Here is a 22,634-nt window from a genome sequence, read left to right on the forward strand (position 1 = left end):
TAAATGTCCGGGCTGCAGGGAGCATGGACGGTGGCAACTGGCAAGGACGTCGACGCCACTCGAGTGAAAAATAGGGCAATTATTTCTCACGTGCGATTCCCACGGTGGCATCGGACTATCGGGGGTTGAGTCATTTGGTTATGGCCGAAGGCGATTTTGGGTGCGTTTTATTAGCGGGCTGCTTTCCGACTTCCTGCCAGCTCTTTCCTGACTCCCTCAGTCTCTGAGCCCTTCCCCTCCTTTACACTAAAAAGCGTCGACATCGAGCTCAATGTACTCGACGACCTCGAAGACAGTGCGCGCCGTCGCCACACCGAAGGCCACGGCCTCCATTACCTTCTCTCGCGCACGCTCGACCGCCGTACCGAGCGCACACTTTCTCGAAGCCCGGTCGAGAGTAAAAGAGCATGCTCGGAATCTCTCGCGCACGTCGACACAAAATGCTCAGGTCGCACCCACTGTGTATGTCTTACTGTCCTTGACTTGAACTATGGCTCACATTGTCGGAACATTTTACCCCATACTCAGCCGCCCCACACCGGCACCCGCATTTCAGCAGGTCCCCTCGCGGAATAATGTTCCCCACCCACCTCTCGGTCTTGGTCCTGAACAGGCCCTCGACCATACCTTCGTCGGCATGTCCGGTGGTCAAATTTTTCACGAGATGATGCTCCGGCACGACGTCAAGCACGTATTTGGCTACCCCGGAGGAGCCATTCTCCCCGTGTTCGACGCTATCTACAACTCACCACACTTTGACTTCGTCCTTCCAAGACATGAGCAAGGTGCAGGTCATATGGCAGAAGGCTATGCTCGCGTATCCGGCAAGCCAGGCGTCATTCTCGTCACTTCCGGTCCTGGCGCCACGAACGTCGTGACTCCTATGCAGGACGCCCTCTCGGACGGCGTTCCTTTGGTCGTATTCTGTGGTCAGGTCGCTACCTCTGCCATCGGCTCCGACGCCTTTCAGGAGGCCGACATCGTCGGTATCTCTCGCAGCTGCACCAAGTGGAACGTCATGGTCAAGGACATCGCGGAACTCCCAAGACGTATCAATGAGGCTTTCAAGATTGCCACATCCGGTCGTCCCGGCCCCGTCCTCGTCGATCTGCCAAAGGACGTCACCGCGGGTATCCTCCGCTCCGCTCTTCCTTACAGGGTGACCACTCCTGGTGCTCCGGCTCTGCCTTCAAATCCCCTGCAGAACGCCCTCCCACCGGCAGACATCGACTTCATCCGTCAGGCCGCTAACCTCATCAACCAGGCTCAGCGTCCGATCGTATACGCCGGCAACGGTATCTTGCAGTCACCTCTGGGTCCCAAATTCCTCGCACAGCTCGCGAAGGATGGTAACATCCCCGTGACGACTACCCTCCAGGGTTTGGGCGCGTTTGACGAGACCGACGATAAGTCACTGCACATGCTTGGTATGCACGGCAGTGCGTATGCCAACCTCGCGATGCAACAGGCCGACGTTATCATTGCTCTCGGCTCTCGTTTCGATGACCGCGTCACGGGCAAGGTCGACACCTTCGCACCAGCTGCCCGCGCTGCTGCCGCCCAAGGCCGCGGTGGTATCATCCACTTCGAGATCATGCCGAAGAACATCAACAAGGTCGTCAACGCTTCCATCCCCATTCTTGGCGACGTCACCGCCAATCTCGCTGCTATGCTTCCCATGATCAAGTACTCCGAGCGCAAGGACTGGTTTGCCGATATCAAGAACTGGAAGGAGACTTATCCGTTCACGTACATCAAGTCGAAGGCGGGAGAGAAGATGAAGCCGCAGGAGGTGATCGAGGAGTTGGACGCGCAGACGAGACATAAGAAGAACGAGGTGATCATCGCGACAGGTGTCGGCCAGCACCAGATGTGGGCTGCTCAGCACTATCGGTGGACGGAGCCCAGGTCAATGGTCACGTCGGGTGGTTTGGGAGTAAGTTCTTCTTCCTTCGTCTCGTCCCTCGTTCGGTTTCCGCCTTTGGAGATTTTACTTACGCGCTCCGGTATTTTTTTTCCGTTTTCTCTCTAGACCATGGGCTTCGGTCTTCCGTCGGCTGTGGGCGCTAAGGTGGCAGCACCGAACAAGATCGTGGTTGACATTGATGGTGATGCCTCGTTCAGCATGACTGCGATGGAGCTCGCCACCGCGTCGCAATACAACATCGGTGTCAAGGTCATGGTTCTCAACAACGAGTTCCAAGGCATGGTCCTGCAGTGGCAAGGTTCGTCTTTGCTTACCCGCCTTTTCTTCTCACCTTGGAGCAGCTGCTTACGAGTCGATGTGCCACAGACCTGTTCTACGAAAAGCGCTACTCGCATACGCGCATGACGAACCCCGACTTCGTCAAGCTCGCCGAGGCGATGGGCGTCCACGCTATCCGCGTGCACGACGCGAGCGAACTGCCCGCGAAGATGAAGGAGTTCTTGGAGTACGACAACAACAAGCCGATATTGATGGAGTGCATGGTGGAGACGAACGAGCATGTGTATCCTATGGTCCGTTTGCTCGCCTTCCTTCATCTCGTTCTCGAACTTGTTAGCTGACCCATGCTGTATGACCTTATAGGTTCCTGCGGGTAAAGCTCTGCACGAACAAGTGCTGCACCCATCATTCTCAAAAAAGACGAAGGCATGATCGATGACGACCTTCGTTGATCGTGTTTTTCTTTCTTCGTTTTCGTGTATCTTTTCTTGGAGCTTTATCACTTATTACCTTCGCATGACCGTTTGATACTCATTTCCTTTGCTCGTTCGTCATGTAATCTATTCCACCAATCTTCTCCGCATCTTTCGCATCCGTCACGTCCTCTATCAACATTGACACCGTCTTTCTATGCTTGCTGGGACTGCCCGTTTACGCTTCTTCACTCACGAGGTCATGACACGAGCAACTTCTACGTACTCACCATCCTCATCATCATTTTTGTCTTCTCTTGACTTATTTCCGGGGGTCTGTCGTGCTTCGCTTCCCTGTGCTTTTCCTGTCCCTCGCCTTCTCATCGGGGAAAAAATCTTTGTATCATGTAGGTAGTTAGTCGATCGTTTACTGTGAGGGGGTTCTAGAGGAGCCGAGGTCGTGTACGAACAAACGTCTAGCGACGAATTACTTCAAAAGCATTGATAGTAGCTGATAATACAGGTGTTCGTTTGGATGAATTGTGTGTGTGGTGTCTGCGTGTCTGCGTGTGGGATTGTGCAAAGAATGACCGAATGCGGAACTGGTAACGGCTTTGGGGGCGAAATTGAGAACACCGTGTGGCCAGACTGTCGGTCCTACTTCGAGACGCCACAGTTCCCTTTCTTGTCCCTTTCAGTTCGCTATCCACAATATTCAAAACTTTGGTCGAGCCAAAAAGTGACGCAACTCAAAAATCCCTGGCTTTTCGAATCTTGGACAATGGAAATACGAAGAAAGCAGAAGCCCATGATACCAACCTTAGGCTTCATGGAAACAGGCGCCACACGAACAAAGACGCGTCAATTTCTGAACGCCACTCGCGTCGCGCCGACTCGCGCACGCGTTTTTCTTTCTTCACTACTTACCACCATGCCTCCCACCACCATCAACGACATCGACGCCAACTCTGAATCTGACGACGGATCTTGGGTCGACGAAGAAGCTGCCAGTGGCTCCTCATCCGAGTCTGAATCCGAATCCGAATCCGAATCAGGTTCAGGCTCAGGCTCAGAAGCATCCGATGCCTCAGATGTCGAAAACCTACTCGAATTAGGCCAAGCCCTGATCTATGGTATTTTGCAACGCAAACCCATTGAAGATATACGGACGATACTGGATGCAGGTGCCCCGCTTTGGTACCAGGATGAGGATGGGTGGAGTTGTCTGCATGCGGCGGCGAGTTTGGAGGATGAGAAGTTGATCAAGGTATTGCTGGATGAAGGGGCCGTCTGGAATGCCGGTACGTCCTAATCTGCGTAGTATTGTGTCTGATGGAATACATAATGATAATGTGAATGCTCTGGCCAGTCGATAATCTGGGAAATGGCGCGGGGGACATCGCACTTTCACTCAATAACGAGTCGTGCTATAAGCTCATTCGCGATGCCGGGCTTCGTTCAGGTGTGTCTATCTAGTCGTTAATTGCTGTGAACGTTTGTGAATTACTTGCTAATATACTACCTGGAAATTGTAGAGCTCCTTCTGCAACTCCTTGCATCAAAATCCATCGAGCCACCGGAGACCCTGGTTCTCAAGGCCGTCGATACATCCGCCTTCGCGTCTTCAGATGTCTTCCTCGCTTCGCCTCTCCGGTATACGAAAGATGAAAACGGGCAAGAGATATGCTTGTTGAAGTCAGAAGCTGGAACGGAAGTGGGAGTCATGATGGGGTGGGAACGTGAGATCAGTGAGTCTTGCACGATAGGTTTATGGCGTATATATGGTTAATGGACGGTCAAAGTGCAGGAGACTGTTAAGCAGATGTGTGCAGAACACCCGAATATGAAACAGGGGTTGAAGGTGCTCAATGTCGGGTTTGGTCTCGGGATCGTATGTTCTTCCTTTGTTTCTCAAACTTGAGGGGAGCACAGACTGAACGCTTGGATGTGCTAGATCGACACCTTTTTCGAAGAACTCCCGACTGCACCAACCCTTCACGTCATTATCGAGCCTCACAAAGATGTCCTACAACACATGCGCGAGATGGGATGGTTCGACAAACCAAATGTCAAGATCCTAGAAGGCAAATGGCAAGATTTCGTATCCAGCAAGGAATTGCTCGGCGTGGGCGGGTTTGACGCCGTCTACACAGATACGTTCTCCGAAAACTACGAAGGTATGGCTGCTCAGTGCTATGGTGTCGTGTGTATCCTCTGTCTAATCGGTGGCGATGAAATGATGGGTAGATTTACGACAGTTTTGTGGAGTGGTCCCGAAGCTGTTGGCTGGGCCACAATCTCGATTCAGCTTTTTCAACGGATTGGGCGCCACTAGTAAGGATCCTCTATTTTTCCGCGCTGGCGCTCCCTATCCCACCTTCTCTTGACCTTCTCCATCGCCATACCCTAACGTCTTTCGTTTCACTTCGACATCATCCTTCCATTTCTACCGAGACTGATTGACCCCGTCTCCATTTCAGACGCCGTATTCTACGACGTCTACACAAAGCTTGCAGAGCTCAACCTTGCAGACATCGGCCTCGATGTGCGGTGGATAGACGTGGATGTTGCAGCCGTGCAGGGCGAGGACAGGTGGGGGAAAACGAGGGAGTATTTTGGCGTGAGGATATATAGGATGCCGATTGGGTCGTTGAAAGCGAAATGAAAAATGTAAGATTCTGGCATCGATCTCATTGATGTGCGTACTAACTCCCATGACAGGACAGTTGTTGTGTTCCCGCCTTGCGCTAGCCTCAAACCGTTGATGATGATGTTGCATGTGGCCCCATACTTACCCTGCGACTCCTAAAAGTGGTTTCACTCATACAGCGGTGATACATCGTTTCCTCAATGTTTCTTGAGCACGACTATCATGCTAGTACCTTGTCCTCGTCAAGGTATACACCGTAGCTGAGTCCTCCTGCATTCTTCACCATCCAATCCAACTGGGGCTCCCAAAAGGTCACCTCTCAGTGGTGGTCACTGTTTTTTTAAGTATCTCGCCACTCAACGGCTGCCTCGTCGCTTGAACTAGCTATGCCCGTATAACGCTCGTTTCATCTTGCTTAGACATTTTCGCAGGAGATGGTGAATCCTTCCCAGTCTGGTAGCTTAGGACCCATATTCGAACCATCCAGGAGTACAGCATAATCTCCCTGGTGTACCAGATCCAGTATTGATCCTCGACACACGGGAATGCGTGTGTGACCAGCCTGTTACATCGGTCTCGGTCTCCGACGGCGCTGATTTGAGCAAATGTGGTATTACGGCTCCTAGAAGGTCTTTTTGGCATGCCATCGCCTGAGATCTTAACGAGCGTTTGTGTGCCCATCGAGTTTTTGGCGTGCCAGTATATATACCAGCTCCACTTGCACTTAGTATGGGTCATAGGTATATTGATCAACAGCCTTCAGAAACCAACGCCGACTTTTCACCTCTTCCATGGATTATAACTGCGCAGAGAACTTCACGAGCGCGAATAGCTGTCAAGCTACATTGGATGAATTACGTGACGACTCCATGCTCCAGGTAGGAGAACTGTTTCAAGATTCAGTCCTCTTATCCATCGTAACCGGACTCTATAGTGAGTTTGAGGCCTATCTGCTCAAGGAAAAGTTACACTGACATTTATCATGTTTAGCTTTGTCCGCAGCCTTGTTTGCAACGTCGACGTACATACTATGGTGAGTGAGATAGCAGTTTTGCATCAAACCATGACTGATATCAAATGTATACGCTTCAGGGCCAAGGGTATTCTCCTCAAACCTAACCTGGCTATGTGGCTCGCAACCCTTGTTATGTTTGTAGGATCGACGGCGCACTACACCGTTGTTTGGTTATGGATGGTGCATGACAAATCAGTCACTCAGTACTTTGTCGACACTAGTTGGGACTTGTTTTACGCGAACACGGTGGTATCATGGCCTCACGGCGGCCCAAGTCTCTCCGCCATATTGCAGTACCTGCCTATCGTCAATGTAAGTCCTTCATGCCAAGTCACGGCAGGCGTAGATTTCAAGCTGACCTAAATCTCGCCTTTATGCGTAGTATTTATTGAGCGATGTGATTGTATTCTGGAGAGCATGGATACTGTGGAACCGTAGTCGGTGGATTGCGATTCTGGCCGGCACATTGATTACTGGGACCGCAGGTGAGTATAAGTAGATTATGTCCAAGTCATTAGAACGAAATCAGGATGTTGACTATCTATCAGTGAGCGCCATTGTCAGTGCACAGGCCACTGTGGGATTAGATGTCGATGTCCTTGTCTCTAATTTTATTCGCATCCACAATGATTCTACTTATAACGAGATGGTCATCGGTCAGTGGGTAGTATGGGCCATGTCACTAGGCAGTAACATTTTGGCCACTGTTTTGATTGGGTACAAGGCATGGTCCGTGGTCCCGTTTTATTACCGTATCTTCCTTTAAGCTCGACACCATGCAGTCAGTACAGAGCGTCCATTAAGGTACACTTGAAGGGTGCAAATCGTTGGACGAAAACGGAGGCGATCCTTGTATTTCTCATTGAATCGGCCATCCTATACTGTGGGGTATGGGTGAGGGCCATGTCATTTACCTCTCGTAACAGCCCCGGGTACTAACTCACCACATGGGATTGGCGGATAAGATATTATATATCGCTAGCCAGGTGATGATCGACCAAATTGAGCTGAATCAAGCAATGCCGTTGGTGTTGGCCCAGATGGCGGTACGCAAATCAGGTCTTCTCCAATATTACTTTGTGTGTAATGCTGCTCATATCTCGTGTATATGAAATTTAGGGGTTGTACCCAACTGCAATTATCGTGCTTGTGGCGCTTCAAAAGACAACCTGGGACATGACAGCGTCCACTCGGATGACACCTACAAGAATCATGGAGTTCGCGATGCGAGGAGCGCCACCCAATGCTTCTGCCTTTTCAGTTGATTGTGGAATTGGTGGCACCCTCCTCTCTATGCGGCCATCGGCCATCGAGATCGGTGAACAACGTCTAGTAGTAGTAGGGCAGAACTTCGAGACTGCAGAGGTGTAGGATGGTACTTATCTTGGGTTATCCGAATAGGACACTGAGGCCATATGGAAGTCGTGAGCGATCATCAGGAAAACGCGAAATGCTCTGACGGCTCTGGCGGCCTCTGGCGGCTCTGACCGACGGACGCGTTCGGGAAGGCGACGAGACTCGCGGCGAGTCCCTCTGGCGGGCCGTTGACGGCTCTGGAGCACGGACGGCTCTGACGCGTCTGACGTGTCTGCGAAGCTCTGCGGCGGCCCGTTTCAGAGGCCGTCAGAGGCTGTCAGGGCCGTCAGAGCGTTTCGCGTTTTACTGATGCCGGCCATGCATAGAGAAAATGGGACTAGATAACATGCATGAGTCTGGGGGCGTGAATGCCACGGTAGCCCAAGAGTCGTTTGCAAGAACACGTTGGAGGGGCATCCGGATTTATCTAAGCAGGAGTAGAATCTAACAAACAGATCTTGAGGAAACGATTTCAAGATCGAGCCATACCTTGGCCAGCCTGTCGGTCCGCGCCAAACATCAGCTTGAAACACGCCACGCGGCGTCGCGACTCGCGAGTCCTCCGCTCCCACGTGTCCGCTCGCCGTCTTACCGAATCTTTCTGAATCTTCACTAGTTCTCAAGTCACCAACACCGCACATAACTGATCTCATAGGATTACAACCGCTATGCTTTGACGCGTATCCGTGGCCAATACAATTTTCAGCCACTTGCTCACTACAGGCTCTTTGGACTCGAGCAGATACTAGACGCCTTCGACTCGAACTCGGATACTCTGCAGCTCAAAGTCCGCATGAATGTTCCACGAGAAACGAGAGATTGATCAAGGGTTGTCGGACAAGGGAGCTCGGTATGTTGATACATCGTTCCTAAACAGCGCCGTCTGGTAATAAGACTTTATTGAAGATCGGACTCTTGTAGGACGTCATGGTCAGTAGTATCGATTTGGGTCACCCGATGCACATCCTGCTTTTGCCTGGTACTAGTAAGACACAGTGCTTTAAGTTCGTTCACGAGTTCAATCAACACGCACTGCTGACTGGTACGAAGTCCATGTACGTGTCACATCGTCTCAACATGCTGGTTTCCCGATGTGAAGCTCGCGTTCACTCACGCATGGACGCACCCGCATTACAAGTTCGACGCCGTATGCACAATTACCCTCGCTCGCATTCATCGAGCGACCAGAAAGCCTTTGTCGTTGTCTTGAGCGCCTCAGCGCCCTGTCAGAAGACGAAACGAGGGTACTTAGGAGGCATGGGAGACCGAAACATGAGAGCGGTGAGCGCTTCATGCTGGTATCAAGATGGGCTACATATAGACGACTCAAGTGCAGGTAGATGAAGATGCGTGCGTAGCATCAGAACCTGATATGGGCATGAAGGTGTCCAGTGCTGGTTTCGGTATTGATGTCATTTTCTAGTGGTCTTAGCAACTGAACTAGTCTAAACAGACATGGAATGTATTTGTGTCGTAGACGGTCACGATCCTCGGACAACGTCCTACCTCATCTTTATGCGTCGCCTTTGAGCGATACAAAGGCGTCCTCCGGTACATTCACGAGACGGGATGATTCCACTGACCAAACCTGAAGATCCTAGAAGACAAATGGTAAGATTTCGTATCAAGCAGGGAGACGCTCGGTGTGGGCGGGCTTGATGCCGTCCATATGGATACATTTCCAAAAACTGCGAGGACATGGCTGTCCGATGCTACGGTGTTGTGTGTGGGCGATGAATGTCTATGGGACTATGTAAGTTCATGACCATCACGTTTCAGCTTTTTCAACGAATCGGGTGCTATAAGTAATGGTCTATCATTTCCTCGCAGTGGCGCTACCTAGTTTATTTTCATCGCCTCCCCGATTATCTTTCATCTCACATCCACATCATACTTCCATTTCTACCGGGACCGATCGATTCTGTCCTCATTTCGTGCTCTCCATTTTCTACGACATAGATATAAACCAATTTGACTTCGATCCTGCAAATATCGAACTCAATGTGCGGTGGGAGGACGTCGACGTTGCGGCCTTGCGAGGCGAAAACATGGGAGTGTTTCGGTGGGAGGCTACCGGTCGCCTCGTTGATCGTCGAAGGGCGAATAGAACAACATGATGTTCTGACGTTAGTCTGATGTGATGTGCTTACTGCCCTGCCTGATACGGGTCTTTTTCGTGTTGTTCCTTGTGTTGCCTCAAGATGGTGTTGACGTGGTAAGTGTGTGGTCTCATCCTCCCAAGAATCGTTTGACTCACTAATGTGGTACATGTTTTACAAGACTTATCGTGAAGCATAACTACTGTGGTCAGTACTTCACTCTCGTCAGAGTACGCATCGTAGCTGAGATCCATCAGATTCTTGGCTATCCAATATGACTAAAGGTTCTCAGCATCACGAACGATCAAAGATGGCCTCTTAGTGGTATCCGAGTTACTCAGAAAGAGGCCTCGGTACGAGTACGAGACGGAGCAGAGGAAGTCTCGCTCACGCCTCAATCTCCGTCAGAACGAATCCTCGACTTGTCAGAATCATCATGTGCACACTCGGCGTCATCATATCAGACCTATGCTGTCGCTTCTACGGTGTTACTATCATGATGTATCCGAGTGTTTATAACTCATGGGTAAGAGAATTCATCCTCTTCATGTCCAACACTGACCTTTCACCCCTTCCATGGATTATAGTAACTGTGCGGAGAACTTTACGAGCACGAATGGAAGTTGCCAAGTCTTCTTGGAAATCATACGTGGAATTTCCGCAAGCCAGGTAGAAAACCTCCTTCGAAGTTCCATCCTTTTATCCATAGAAACCGGACTCTATAGTAAGTTTGAGGTCTGTCTGTTCCGGGGAAAGGTTAGACTGACATTTATCGTGATTAGCCTTGTCCGTGTCCTTGTTTGCAACGTCGACGTACATACTATGGCGAGTGGAATTGTGGATTCACGCCAAACCATGATTGATATCAAATATGTCCGACGTTTTAGTTCCAAGGGGATACTCTTAAAAGCTAACCTGGCTATGTGGCTCGCAACCCTTGTGATGTTTATAGGGTCGACGGCACACTACAGCGTTAATTGGGTGCAGACGCTGAATGTCAATGCTGTCCAACAGTCGGGTGTCGACGCTGAATGGGACCTTTTTTACGACAACCAATCGGATCTGGCATCATTTCCTCCAGAAGACCTGGGCCTCACCCCCGCATTGCAGTACCTGCCTATCATCAATGTAAGTCCTTTATGCCGGGTCACGGTCTGGCGGAGGCTTCAAGGTTACCTACATCATGCCTTTGTGCGTAGTATCTATTGAGCGACGTGATTGTATTTTGGAGGGCGTGGATACTATGGAATCGTAATCAGTGTATTGCGATTCTGGCTGGCATATTGATTACTGGGACCGCAGGTGAGTATAAATAGACTCTGTCCCGGTTACACTATCGAAATCAGGATGTTAACCATCTGTCAGTAAGCGCCATTGTCAGTGCACAATCCATCCGGATGGAAGGGGACTTGGTAACGGACCATCCTCTGAGCCCAAGCTTCGATGGAGACATCTTTTTTCACGAGATGGTGGTCGGTCAATGGGTAGTATGGGCCATGTCGCTGGGAAGCAACATTTTGGCCACTGTTTTGATCGGGTTCAAGGCCTAGTTCGTGTTTCTTTTTTCAGATCTGTTGATACATCTGTCCCTCAGCTTAGCGTCACACAGTCAGCATAGAGCGTTCCTTGAAGCACACTTGAAGGGCGTAAATCGTAGGATGAAGACGGAAGCAGTTCTTGTGCTGCTCGTCGAATCTGCCGCCCTCTACTGTGGTGTATGGGTGAGCACCCTGCCGTCGACTTGCCACCTCAGTGTGAGCTCACTATTTTGGATGCACAAGATCTTGTACATCGTCAGTCAATTGTCGGTCAACGAAGAGCAGATCGTCATAGATTCAGAAACGCTGTCGTTCGCTACGATTACGTTCAATGAAGTTATGCCATCAGTACTGGCTCAGATGGCGGTACGGACTAAAACATTATTGCCTTTTATTCTTTGGAGGCACATTCTCATGCAACTTCACTTACCTTTTGTGTTCGACATAGGCCCTATATCCGACGGCAGTCATCGTGCTTGTTACCCTGCAAAAGACCACCTGGGATATGACTAGAGCCGTTCAAGGACCTCATAATCCGTCGACGATGGATCTCCCGATGCGTGGCGTTACGGTGCCATCGCGTTCTCCTGCCTTGTCACAAAACTTCGGAATGGAAAATTCCAGCCGCTCCGTGCAACACTCTGTCATTCAAATCGGGTTCGAGCGCTCTGTGATAATCGACGAGCCTACTGATGAGACGGGTATATTAAACGAGGGGAAGGACAGAAGGTCCTCAACTGGTCTTCATGACCCCGTGGACATTGAGGTCGGAGCGGGAAAAGGTTATGATGAAGATAGCGTTGGCGCGGATATGGTGTGATGAGGTGTAGTCCGGGGGATCTAGAAAGATCCTTCAAGTTGGGCAAGGCTATATGGTTTGAGAGTTCTTGGAGAGACGATAGCTATAATAACAGAAGTGGTCCTTGTGGTGTTTCAAAGGCATCATAAGTAGTTGTTACTTTACACGGGGTCGTTTGTTTCGCGCTTCTTATTTGCTTTGCTTTCTTGACCTGGGTACTTAGTTTGTAGTGCTTACGACCTTGTTCTTACATATTTATGTATCGCGTCTATGGTCCTCACCGGCCGCGCTGATTCGAGCAGTTGAACCGGCTGCCGTTTTGTGACGTCCCAGTTCCGTTCTCTGTCATAGAAGATATATTCTGCAGTCGTGCTATCTGTGCTGGGGCAAAGTGCGGCAGTTGACAATTTCTCGAGGTGACGTTGTTATGGTCTTGTTTCTACACGCAACGCAGGGGTCATTTTGGACCACCACCACTGTTATCGTACTTATTGCGCTTCCGAAGACAACCTAATATTTGACGGCATCCGCACAAAGGCCTACAAGATTTGTGGACTTTGAGGCCATCGCAAACGGTACCCAAGCACTCCTAAGAGTACAGCCCAATGACGGAACAGAGCTTTCGATTGAGGCAGATGCTGCTCTGTTCTGCGTGGATCTCCGAAACTATGTGGTCTCGAGAAATGCATTGCGGGTAGGGGCATATGTGATAGAGACAAGCGATTGCGTGGTGTACGCACATCTGGAATTCAGCAATCTTAGAGTATAAGTTAAGTCAGGGTCGTTGGATTGGCTGTCCGGTCACGATGGACTGTATCATTGCTTGCTGCTGCTTCCATTCCTTGCATGCTGGAAGGAGATACGGCACGAGAGAAATATCAACGTTTTTTTCGTTACACCCACGAGAAGATGCTGAAGTACTTACAAGTCTTATGCCCAGGCCAATGTTTCCTCTGGCATGGAGTCCCGCAATACCAAGTCTAGCGCAAGAGGTCAATCTGTGATTCACTACGAGAACCATTCCGCGGACGAAGAGAAAAGTATACGTACCATCTTGCATGCCGCGCAACGTTTGAACTCATTGGGCAGGGTCTCTACAATGGTACAATCGGGAGCACAGCATTCTCGTAGGATAAGCTTGACGGCCTCCTCGTCGCTGTTCGCCCAGTTCCACACATCTGACTTCATCCACAGGTTCTGCACAAGCCATAGATAGTCGTGAGCAGAATCGGTTCCGTTCATCGTTCGCGCGCCACTGTTCGGAGTCTCTATAATTCGGACGTATCACCGCGTCAGCTTTGGCAAAGACAAATGAAGTGGACGAGAAAAACAAACGACGCACTCGGTTGGGGTATCTTCGCCAGTATCCGGATCAAAATCGTTTTGTTCGATTTTGCAGCTATACGCAGATATTGCCTCGCTAGCAGACAATCCCCATACAACTTGAAAGCAGAAAGAGCCGCCGAGTAGCTCATAGCGTCCGAAGGCCACCTAGACAGCTTCGAGATTGAGTCTTCGGACAAGGGTTCAGAAAAAGGGGCCTTAAAATCGCAGCCGCCCAGAGGGGGCGGACTTCCGTCTCCCGAAGAGCTCTCGAGCCAGACCTGCGAGAAGTACAAAGCATCCGCATGTCGACCTGTTCGTAGAAGAAGGGAGCCGAGCCAGTCGCGCCGACCGATGTTATCAGTCGGGCAAAGGCGAAGCATCTCTACGATTACATCGCTGTAGAACAAGTTTGAGTTGTTCAGCACGGATAAACGAGTGCAGTAAGAAACTGACATGGCTTTGTCCAGCTGCTTGTCCTCGAGATAGGTTTCGACCAATGCATCTAAGAGGCGCATATATGGACGTGTTTGAATCAGCCCCCAAAAGTGGCCGACGTTATCGTCCTGGAAGCATGTAGGGCCCAAACTGCGCTTCAGCGCTTCTCGCCCTGGGTGATAAAGAAGAGGGTAGAAGAGTAATCAGATGCCATGCAATAATTTTTCTGAGCAGCAATGACCTGTCTGCTCGCCGGCTAGAAGAATTTCGATGGCCTTTTTCTTTGGCATCAGGGATGCGGCTCGGGAACAGGCATCAAGGTTGTTCGGGTCGTTCATGGCTCTGTGTAAATACGGGAGTGCGCGCTCGGTTTGACCCTGGTAAATCAACTCTTCGGCCATTTCCAAGCTTTGAAATCACTTATCAGTTGCGATAGGGCGCTACCATGCATGCCTTACACTTACGCTTCATTTGACTCTCGAGACACCGCTCCACCACCTATCTCGGCAAATCGCGTCAAATTTCTATAGTGCATATATCTGCAGCGACGAATGACGATCTCACCTATCCCCATGAAGGACTCTACACCCATTCGTCTGTGCATTGTGTAATGCGTGGAACTCTAGTAATTTGCGATAGTTTAGAAGAATGGGAAGAGGAAAGAGTGGGAGCACTACTGACAGTCCCTGCTGGTGGTGGTAAATGTACGTCGTCGTACGAGACGCGAAATGTGGGTTGATTACGTCAGTAGATCTCACGAGAACTCAAAGACCAATTACGTTTGTACACTGACTACTGCCTAATCGGGATTCTTTTGTTCCCTTTTTGTCTTTGTGTCTCCGTGTCAATTTTCGTCTGACCTGGAGAAATCGTTGAGTGTAGGTCATGACGAAGAAGCGGCTTGGTGCACGAGGCGATCGAAAAGTGATATTCCGACATGTGACAGACGTCCTGGCTTCAAGAAGTAGCCGAGATGTACAGGTCGCTGAAGTTCCTTCCCAAGCAGGCTTCCTTGTAAGTTATGATTAACAGATGCGCCATCAATGCCAGATGGAAAAATAATGCGAATGTGAGGGTTGGTGGTGGATGTGATTTTACATGCTCGACAGGACCAGCGGCTCCTGTATCTGTCCCGCCCGAGCCTCTTCAACATACTCCTCCATCAGCTTCACAACTCTCCTCAAATTCTGGCTATACTTGCCCGAAATCGCCACAACATCCAGAGCCCGCCCATTTGCCGTCGTCATCTCCCTCTGAACGAATTCCTCCAACTGTTGCAGCTTCTGTCTCGCTGCCTCCACCTCTTCTGGATCACCGTCATAAGCGAGTAGATCCGCTTTGTTCGCGATGACCATACGAGCTTGGTCGCTCATCCCAGGCTTGTAAGTCTCCAGTTCATCACGCAAGATGGCGGCCTGATTCCATGGGTCCGGAGCTGAGAAGTCGACGACATAGACGAGGGCAAGGGAACGTTCCATGGAGCGAAGGAAGGAATGGCCGAGACCAACGTTATCCGATGCACCAGACAGAAGACCAGGGTTGTCGGCGATGGTGAAGCGGAAGCGTTCAACTATGTCGTCCTCGTCCTCGTGTTGATGTCGTCCTTGGTTCCGCGTCGGCGCATCTGCGTATGCTCCGCTCTCCATCATTTCTCGTTCCCGTTGTTCCTCGGCCCAAGTCTCGTCGTGCACCATCTCCTGTGAGCTTCCGCCCATCAGAGTCCCATCTTCTGCTACCCTGACGACACCGACGACGGGATTGAGCGTCGTGAACGCGTAGCTCGCCACCTCGGACTTCGCCCTCCCACCAGTCAATGCCCTCAACAAGGTGCTCTTCCCCGCATTCGGCATACCCACCAACCCCACGTCCGCCAGGAGCTTCAACTCGAGGGACAGTGTTACCCTCTCGCCCTCGTAGCCCCTCGTAGCCCATTTTGGTGACCGATTATCCTGCCTCATGAAATGCGGATTGCCGTACCCGCCCAAACCACCTGAAGCGATTAAGAACCCTCTGTCATCATACCTTCCTGTCCCTAACGGCGCATCCACCGGCCTCTCCGTCTGAACCATCCTGTCCAGATCCAACGAGATTGGATTAGCCTCTCTCACCCTCCTCGCGATTCTCATCTCTCTCTCCGCCATCTTCAAATCATATTCGGCGGTCTTGAAATCGTCCCTCTCGCTATTATCACCCTCAAACTCAGGATAATGCACCCATCTCGTCTCCCTCCACTTCCGTTTTCTCTCCTCCATATCCATCCCTTCGTAACTCTCCTCTTCGGCTTCCCACTCGTTCTTCGCGCGTCGTGGGTCTGAACCCGTCAGTTCGCGAACGACAGTGCCGAGGGGTACTTTGATGACGAGAGGTGCGCCTTGTCGACCGTTTTGAAATGAGCCTTGGCCTGAAGCGCCAGCGTTGCCACGGATACGTTTGGGGACGGAGGAGAGGGTAGTTAAGTGTGGTGTGGGGCAGATGTAGACATCACCGCCTCGACCGCCGTTTCCGCCTGAAGGAGGCCCGTAGGGAACGAACTTTTCGCGATGGAAAGCTACGCAGCCATCTCCTCCGGTACCTACAAGCATGAGAGTATAGAATTGAGTTTTCGTGGAAGGTGCGAGGATTGCAAGAACGCACCAGCACGAACATTTACAATGAGATGGTCAAGGAAGGATTGTCCCTAATGTAAAGGCGTGATTTGAGATGAGTCTAAAGAGGATAAGATCCGTAGCACACGTACACCCTGTCTTCTCTTCCAATCAGCCTTCCGTTTGCGAAAATATGCCTCCTTCTCCGCTTGCTCGTCAGTCTCAATATGGGTCGATTGTGGGTCCTCTGAAGAATTGCTGACGCGTTGGAGGGAGATATACCTCCTACAGGAGCGTTGTTTCGCCGGTCCAGAGGAGAAGGACGGTCGGAGGAGTTGGGCAAAGGATGTTGGGCGCGTCATGACGCGCTTTTCTCCCGACTTCTCGACTATGGTGGCCCAGTCAAAGGCTGAGACGGTTGCACAATGGTAGATGGGCTAGCTGAGGTGTGCAACGAGGATTAGTCTTCAGAGGACACTTGTCGCAAAAAAAAGCCAATGTTGGTATTTTAACATACTCCAAAGTAGTTCGTCACCCTCTTTGCAGGGTTTGTAGGTAGCGACGATGGACACTTGGTGGATACCACTGGCGAAGAGAAGGAGTACGGTCTGGAGGGCCACACGAACGAACAAAACGCAGAACGAGTGGCACCAACCCTAACCATAGCTCAAGGCAGGGCTGATTATTTCCTCTTGATGTGCATCCCGCTGGATCAAGTCCCCAAAAACTTTTCCCAAAGATGTTGCAGTCTGCACTCATGTCATATTTCCCAGAAATATCAGAACCATTTCTCTAAAAACTTCCAACGGCTTTCGGTTGCCTCGTACACGCTCACTCATCGCTGCCCCTCATCTTCGCCGGTACTGACGAGAAGTAGGTCTGAATACGACTCTGTTTCTCGCAGTGCATCGTTCTTTGCGAATGATATATCTCTTCGTTATGTCCTGCTACTTGTAGAAATTGCCCGTAAATTAGTGATAGCAATTGTCTAGGGCTCGATGATGTACACGGGAGACGGTGTTTAGTAGCCTGAGGTCCTGATAATTGTAGGAAATCACTTGTTTCTTCTTCTTTTCCTCCCCCTTCCCTCATCCTTCGACATGTCTCTACCCACCATATTACCATCCATACCGCCCCTCGCCTCTGTGTCATCGTCACTCGAAAGTGCGATCGCTCTCATCACAGCCCCCCTCCGTACCTTCTCCGGTACTCTTTCCCAATACAACGCCTCTGGGCGACCCGTCACGAGTTCCATTATCAGCGGACGTCTTGTTGGCTTAGCATCTTCAGAAGAAGCCACATCAGAGAGCTTCGACTCTAGGGGGTCGTGTTGTATGTAAAGCCCGGACCCTGAAGAGGAGGTGAAGTGCGCGACGAGAGTTTTCGCATGTGAAGGTGTGGCAAGGCGAAGGTGGCACTGTTAATACCAGGAGAAGATATCAAGTCAGCGGAAAGCGATAATTGAGACCAGGAAATAGACAATAAGTCTGAGAGACGCACTGTATCAAGACCCTTGGTGAAATCGACGTAGTCGATTCCTTCGGTTGCGGCTTGCTTTCCTTCTGTTCCGTTAGTTGCGAATGCTGTACCAAAAAGCGTTTTGAGCGTAGTCTTGTTGGTTTCGGGATGGATATTGCGCACGAAAACAAGGCAACGGGGAGGGAAAGGCGAAGAGGGGGAGATTGTGGCGCTGCGTTCGAGTTCGTGTGGTGGTGGCGGAGGGCCCGTTGGCTTGGAAGTTTCGCGTCTAGCAGGCTGGTGTTCGTGATTAGAGGCTTGTTGATTCGATGTTGTAGCTTTGGGATGTGTAATACGAGACGATGACGGCCCTGGGACAGTAGGAGCGGTTTCTGCCTTGGACGCGATCTCTGCGAGTAGCTTGTCGCGATACGACACATACTCATCCTGCAGAGCATCCCAGCTGGCCTTCGTAAGCACTCGAAGCATGGAATCTGAAGCGTCCTTGACAACAGGATCCGAAGAATCTGTCCGCGATGCAGTACGTTCACTCGCGCCTTCCCAGGGCCACTCACAAACAAGTTTGTCCACGGATTCGACCGTAGACAGAGTAATAAGAGCAAAGCCCTTGCATTTTTGAGAAGTGGCGCCGACTCTTTTCGAGTCGTCTTGATAATGCGGAGGGAAGTGTATGTGTTGGACCTCCTCATACTTGGCGTTAATGTTCGAGGGTCCGGAGTCGGACGACAGCAGAGACGCCACAAGACGTGTTATTCCGCCCATCGTCCGGGAGGAGAGCGGGATATTTTCCTGTAAGATGTGAGTCCAAGTCAGCGAGCGGTACGAGTGCGAGATGAACCATATTCACGATATATATTGTTCTCTTTTGCCAGTGAGTCCGCGTGAATGTTCCATCTTTCATGTGTTGCACGACTTCTTGCCAGTCTTTCCTTCGAACCTCGTAGCCACCAGTATCAAGACGACCATGTCGTGCAGATCTGGAGGCTACACCAGCGAGGATCATCCGCACATCAAATCTGTCGTTAGCGTGCGTTCGGAGAGACTTGATAATGGTGGCTTCCGTGGGTAGAGGGTCGACGCCGGCAAAGGCTGTTGCCGCGTGCAACAGATTGTTCAGCACGATGTCTACAGTCAAGCAAGTTAGCTTTCAATAAGATACAAGAGGTTATGTTTAGCAACCAACATCCGTCATGATTCGGATCGCGAAGAGCTGGATCTGCTGCTAGCGCAAAGTCGGAAAGCGTTAGAGACAATAGAACTGCTGGCTCGTCATCAACGGGCGTTGAAACTTCTGCATTTCTTTCTAGTATAGATGTGGAAGCAAAGGTGGATGGGCCTGTGACAGACGCTAGTGTTGTCGAGGCGGAAGTCTTGGGACGTTTCTTGAGCGAGTGAGGGACGAAAGACAACGACGACATGTGTTTCCGATGAGTTGGCGACGATGATGTTTGAGTTGTCGGAGACAGACACAGCCAGAGAACCGGTTTTCGGCGATGTTGGTGTGGCGTGGTGTCACTGTGGCTACCACCGGCTTCGACCGCGCCAACAAATGAGAGGACACCATTCTCATCTATGTTCCACCTTCATACCTAATGGGGACATTATAATCGATCCCAGGAAAGAAGATGCAAAAGTAGAACTATATATTACTAGAGCGGCAAAGGTACTATATATCCCAATCTGGAGTGCGGGCAGCATCGTGCACAACAAAGCTTGTTAGGAAAATGGAACTGAAAGGTATGTACAAATAAATGTGGAACTTTGATACTTTCCAAAGAATTACACTACTTTGGGTGTGAGCGCCATGAGATTGAAACGCAAATCTTTTTTCTCCATCGCCATGAACTTACGCACAACTCCTAACACTGCATCTTCCTCCATCATATCCTTACCCTCGGTCAACTGTATACCGAGATCGATCGGCCCCTTTTTATCACCATCCATCTCATAAAGCCGTCCATTCTTGTGCGAGCGTACGAAGGCGATGTAGTGGAAGTCGACTTCAGCATTCGCATCTTCGGGAACGGCGGACTGGCCTTGAAGCGCAGCAACTGTGTAAGCATCTTCGAGCTCGTCTGAGAATTCGAGACGCATAGCACGGATATCGGAGTCGCAAGGGATACACTCTTCGATAAGACGGGATAGGATAGAATCAGGTTCTATAAGAATATTTGAGTGATTAGCGAACAAAGGTCGGTGTCATATGATAGAGCGGCTCGTACCGATGTAATCGCGAGCAGGACCGTTCGAGATAGCATGAAGAATTCCATAGAGTCCACACGCATTGTGAATGGTCTGCTTGAACCAGATCACATCCTCGCCAGGGCCCATGCCTTCATAGGCTGAACGTGTAGCTTCTTCAGCTGCTTTATGTTTCTCGTAGATCTCCGAGGTCGGGAACACGAGGACCAAAGCAAGGACAGGACGCGTGACTATGGCCATCAGATCGGGGTCATCGATGGAGAAAACATCCTGAAACTCGAGCGAGGGTGCACCAAGGTTGCGAAGCAATTGGGTAAAGACTTCGGGGTTGGATTCCAGTGGGATGTAAGCCTTGATAGGAATTGGTGGCTCAAGGTATGGATCATATGTGTTCGCGGTATATTTTGAAGACATGGTAATGGAAACTGTTTCGTGTCAGCAGCTGGCAATGCAGATAACACGAACAATAATGGTTTGGAGATGAACCAGTGGCGCGCGGGGTGATGACTGCTGGTATTTAGGTTGTGATCTGGACAAGTGAATGCGAAGGGTGATGTGACTGAGCGCAGCCGGATTTCTCTACTGATGTGGTGGAACGAAAGAGAGATGGGAGATAGCTGTGGCAGACAAAGGAAGGGCTTTTATAGTGGCGTGACACATTTTGGACACATTCCCACGCTTTGGCCTGTCCGTGTGGCACCGGAACGACGCGTGTTACGTCAGCAGATATGGAACCGGTCCCGCACGCGTCGACACCGAAACTTTCAGGAAACTGGCATGTCCTCACCACCACAAGCCTCGTCATCCTCTTCTGCCACTCCCCCTCCGTCCATCCCAAAACAAATCTCGGGCCTCCGGTCGGCTCTTCAATATACTGGCATACCGCCTTCATGGCTTGAAAAACGTCCAAAGCTTCCCTCCCGGAACTGGCTTATTTTCATCGGCGTAACGTCTACGGCGGTTGGATGCTACCTGTATGACCGGCGGGAATGTAAGAGGATAAGGGAGGAGTATTGTGACAAAGTGAAGTCTCTGAGCGAGGAGCCACTTCACAGTATGGGGCATTTGAGGAAGGTGACGGTGTATGGTGCGAAGTGGCCGGGAGACGAAGATTGGGACCGGAGTACGAAGTACTTTAGGAAGTATGTGAAGGTCCGCCCTACTCTCTTTCTCTCCCGAAGCTGACGACATGTCTCATTTAAACTTTGGAAACTCATTAGCCCATCCTCGTTGCTGCTGCTGTCGACTATGAGATGATCGCTGGCAAGCGACATGGCGAGCTCGCTACTCGCATCGCAAACGATATCAAGACAGAACGTCGTATCGCGGCCGGTCTCGAAGCTCCTTGGCAAGCCCAAACCAACATGCCCATCATGATGCAAGATACTCCCGAAGCCCGGATGCGTCGGAAGATGGAGGGCGGAACTATCTTGGTCGGACGACCAGCGTTCAAGGAGTACATGGCTGGTCTGCGAAGAGGATGGGTGGAGAGTCCTGCGAGGATTGATGCCGAGGAACAACTTTCGAGAGAATTGGTAAACGACACTCATTTTGATGAAGTGGAATCTGCGGAGAGCTCTGCTGTTCAGGCAGTCGACACTTCCGCACTAGCCGACGATGAACCTATCCCCACAGCGTCCCGTTTACCCTCTTCACGCCCTCCAGGAATGTTTTCTCCCATGTCTTTACGTGCCCCAACTTCCTCTACTCCTTCGCCAACTCCCGAGAAGAAGGACCCAGCTGCTGACATTGCCCCTCCGGCCCGCATACCACCACAACCGCCTCTCCTTCTCGTTCCCTTCGTGAACCACATTGGATTCACCCAAATTCCTTACATGATCTGGGACTTCTTCAACGAGCGCACCAAGGTCAAGGCTGGTGCCGAAGCTGCCTACCGCATTATCATGAATGAAACAGAACCATTCGTCGCTCCTGCCTCTCCCTTCGTATCCGAATCCCTACCTTCCGAATCCTCAACCCCTTCCCCCTCTATACTTGGTCACCTCAGCTTTGACGCTGCAGCCGAAGCCTTCTATAGATCCAATACCGCTTCCATCCCCTCCGATATCCAAAGGAAGCGAGAGAAATTCTACAAAGAACTCCCAGAGAAACTCGCAACCGCTCGTGCGCTCGCTCGTCGAGAGCGAGAGCCCACCAAAGACGAGCTTGCAGTTCCACCACCGACCGAAGTGGAATTGAGGGCGGAGAGGATGAAGAAGGAGTTGAGATGGAGAGCGGATGAGAAGGGTTGGGATATCGTGAGGCCGGGTAGTCCGGTGGAGTGGGATGAGAGGATGGAGGGTGCCCTGAGGGTGTTCGTTGATCCAAAACGGACGGGCAAGGACGGGGAGGCTGAGGAAGCTGGAGGCGCCAATATACTCTAGAGTGTGCTCTTGGTTCTGGGGTAACCCTTCTGTGGTCAGACTCGGGACGGGATGGATGAATCGTGATTCTGCACTGATCCAGATGGTAATACAACATTCATACTGCTTGCATAATAATCATACACCGCACCGTTGCTCTACTCTGCT

General features: G+C 50.8%; 9 protein-coding genes across 9 annotated transcripts; 5 read left to right on the plus strand and 4 right to left on the minus strand.

Moving 5' to 3' along the window:
• The first annotated feature begins 218 nt into the window (after positions 1-218).
• STEHIDRAFT_92131 (acetolactate synthase) lies at positions 219-3,148 on the plus strand. The gene is made up of 5 exons (XM_007300784.1): positions 219-462; positions 529-1,936; positions 2,033-2,225; positions 2,294-2,499; positions 2,570-3,148. Exons 1-5 carry the CDS (start codon positions 272-274, stop codon positions 2,636-2,638), a joined length of 2,067 nt encoding a protein of 688 aa, XP_007300846.1. The 5' UTR covers positions 219-271; the 3' UTR covers positions 2,639-3,148.
• A 402-nt stretch (positions 3,149-3,550) lies between these two features.
• STEHIDRAFT_92135 (uncharacterized protein) lies at positions 3,551-5,466 on the plus strand (the record flags this gene model as incomplete). The annotated part of the gene is made up of 8 exons (XM_007300785.1): positions 3,551-3,920; positions 3,989-4,081; positions 4,155-4,367; positions 4,422-4,510; positions 4,574-4,796; positions 4,867-4,953; positions 5,100-5,289; positions 5,341-5,466. The coding sequence occupies 7 exons, from the start codon at positions 3,551-3,553 to the stop codon at positions 5,282-5,284; spliced, it is 1,260 nt and encodes a 419-aa protein (XP_007300847.1). The 3' UTR covers positions 5,285-5,289; positions 5,341-5,466.
• Positions 5,467-8,326: 2,860 nt separating this feature from the next.
• STEHIDRAFT_118832 (uncharacterized protein) lies at positions 8,327-9,577 on the plus strand. The gene is made up of 3 exons (XM_007300786.1): positions 8,327-8,490; positions 8,562-9,393; positions 9,471-9,577. The coding sequence occupies exon 2, from the start codon at positions 8,568-8,570 to the stop codon at positions 8,982-8,984; it is 417 nt and encodes a 138-aa protein (XP_007300848.1). The 5' UTR covers positions 8,327-8,490; positions 8,562-8,567; the 3' UTR covers positions 8,985-9,393; positions 9,471-9,577.
• Positions 9,578-10,315: 738 nt separating this feature from the next.
• Positions 10,316-12,097, plus strand: STEHIDRAFT_108382 (uncharacterized protein; the record flags this gene model as incomplete). The annotated part of the gene is made up of 7 exons (XM_007300787.1): positions 10,316-10,463; positions 10,692-10,867; positions 10,939-11,041; positions 11,105-11,288; positions 11,334-11,460; positions 11,521-11,643; positions 11,726-12,097. The coding sequence occupies 7 exons, from the start codon at positions 10,316-10,318 to the stop codon at positions 12,095-12,097; spliced, it is 1,233 nt and encodes a 410-aa protein (XP_007300849.1).
• A 678-nt stretch (positions 12,098-12,775) lies between these two features.
• STEHIDRAFT_144967 (uncharacterized protein) lies at positions 12,776-14,455 on the minus strand. Its single transcript, XM_007300788.1, has 8 exons — positions 14,402-14,455; positions 14,302-14,335; positions 14,079-14,245; positions 13,856-14,009; positions 13,419-13,798; positions 13,127-13,344; positions 13,002-13,056; positions 12,776-12,925 (listed from the first exon to the last, which is right to left on the minus strand). Exons 1-8 carry the CDS (start codon positions 14,439-14,441, stop codon positions 12,852-12,854), a joined length of 1,122 nt encoding a protein of 373 aa, XP_007300850.1. The 5' UTR covers positions 14,442-14,455; the 3' UTR covers positions 12,776-12,851.
• A 476-nt stretch (positions 14,456-14,931) lies between these two features.
• STEHIDRAFT_92142 (GTPase) lies at positions 14,932-16,973 on the minus strand (the record flags this gene model as incomplete). Its single annotated transcript, XM_007300789.1, has 4 exons — positions 16,940-16,973; positions 16,575-16,863; positions 16,472-16,514; positions 14,932-16,409 (listed from the first exon to the last, which is right to left on the minus strand). Exons 2-4 carry the CDS (start codon positions 16,782-16,784, stop codon positions 14,932-14,934), a joined length of 1,731 nt encoding a protein of 576 aa, XP_007300851.1. The 5' UTR covers positions 16,785-16,863; positions 16,940-16,973.
• Positions 16,974-17,476: 503 nt separating this feature from the next.
• STEHIDRAFT_52083 (uncharacterized protein) lies at positions 17,477-18,964 on the minus strand (the record flags this gene model as incomplete). The annotated part of the gene is made up of 3 exons (XM_007300456.1): positions 17,477-17,839; positions 17,923-18,690; positions 18,749-18,964. Coding segments are annotated over 3 exons (1,347 nt in total), but the record flags the coding sequence as incomplete, so codon positions are not given.
• Positions 18,965-19,680: 716 nt separating this feature from the next.
• Positions 19,681-20,517, minus strand: STEHIDRAFT_50322 (ubiquitin carboxyl-terminal hydrolase; the record flags this gene model as incomplete). Its single annotated transcript, XM_007300314.1, has 2 exons — positions 19,681-20,060; positions 20,124-20,517. The coding sequence occupies 2 exons, from the start codon at positions 20,515-20,517 to the stop codon at positions 19,681-19,683; spliced, it is 774 nt and encodes a 257-aa protein (XP_007300376.1).
• A 363-nt stretch (positions 20,518-20,880) lies between these two features.
• Positions 20,881-22,627, plus strand: STEHIDRAFT_144968 (uncharacterized protein; the record flags this gene model as incomplete). Its single annotated transcript, XM_007300790.1, has 2 exons — positions 20,881-21,255; positions 21,324-22,627. 2 exons carry the CDS (start codon positions 20,881-20,883, stop codon positions 22,485-22,487), a joined length of 1,539 nt encoding a protein of 512 aa, XP_007300852.1. The 3' UTR covers positions 22,488-22,627.
• Positions 22,628-22,634: the final 7 nt, after the last annotated feature.

This window comes from Stereum hirsutum (genome assembly GCF_000264905.1).
Source record: "Stereum hirsutum FP-91666 SS1 unplaced genomic scaffold STEHIscaffold_3, whole genome shotgun sequence".
NCBI lineage: Eukaryota > Fungi > Basidiomycota > Agaricomycetes > Russulales > Stereaceae > Stereum > Stereum hirsutum.

Bases quoted from the DNA above. Each gene is read 5' to 3' on its own strand.
- STEHIDRAFT_92131 (XM_007300784.1), top strand. From the start codon at position 272: ATGTACTCGACGACCTCGAAGACAGTGCGCGCCGTCGCCACACCGAAG. The intron at 463-528 runs GTATGTCTTACT...CCCCATACTCAG, and splicing joins GCTCAGGTCGCACCCACTGT to CCGCCCCACACCGGCACCCG. The intron at 2,226-2,293 runs GTTCGTCTTTGC...GATGTGCCACAG, and splicing joins CATGGTCCTGCAGTGGCAAG to ACCTGTTCTACGAAAAGCGC.
- STEHIDRAFT_118832 (XM_007300786.1), top strand. From the start codon at position 8,568: ATGGTCAGTAGTATCGATTTGGGTCACCCGATGCACATCCTGCTTTTG.
- STEHIDRAFT_144967 (XM_007300788.1), bottom strand. From the start codon at position 14,441: ATGCACAGACGAATGGGTGTAGAGTCCTTCATGGGGATAG. The intron at 14,336-14,401 runs GTGAGATCGTCA...TTGCCGAGATAG, and splicing joins AGAGTCCTTCATGGGGATAG to GTGGTGGAGCGGTGTCTCGA. The intron at 14,246-14,301 runs GTAAGTGTAAGG...GTGATTTCAAAG, and splicing joins TCTCGAGAGTCAAATGAAGC to CTTGGAAATGGCCGAAGAGT.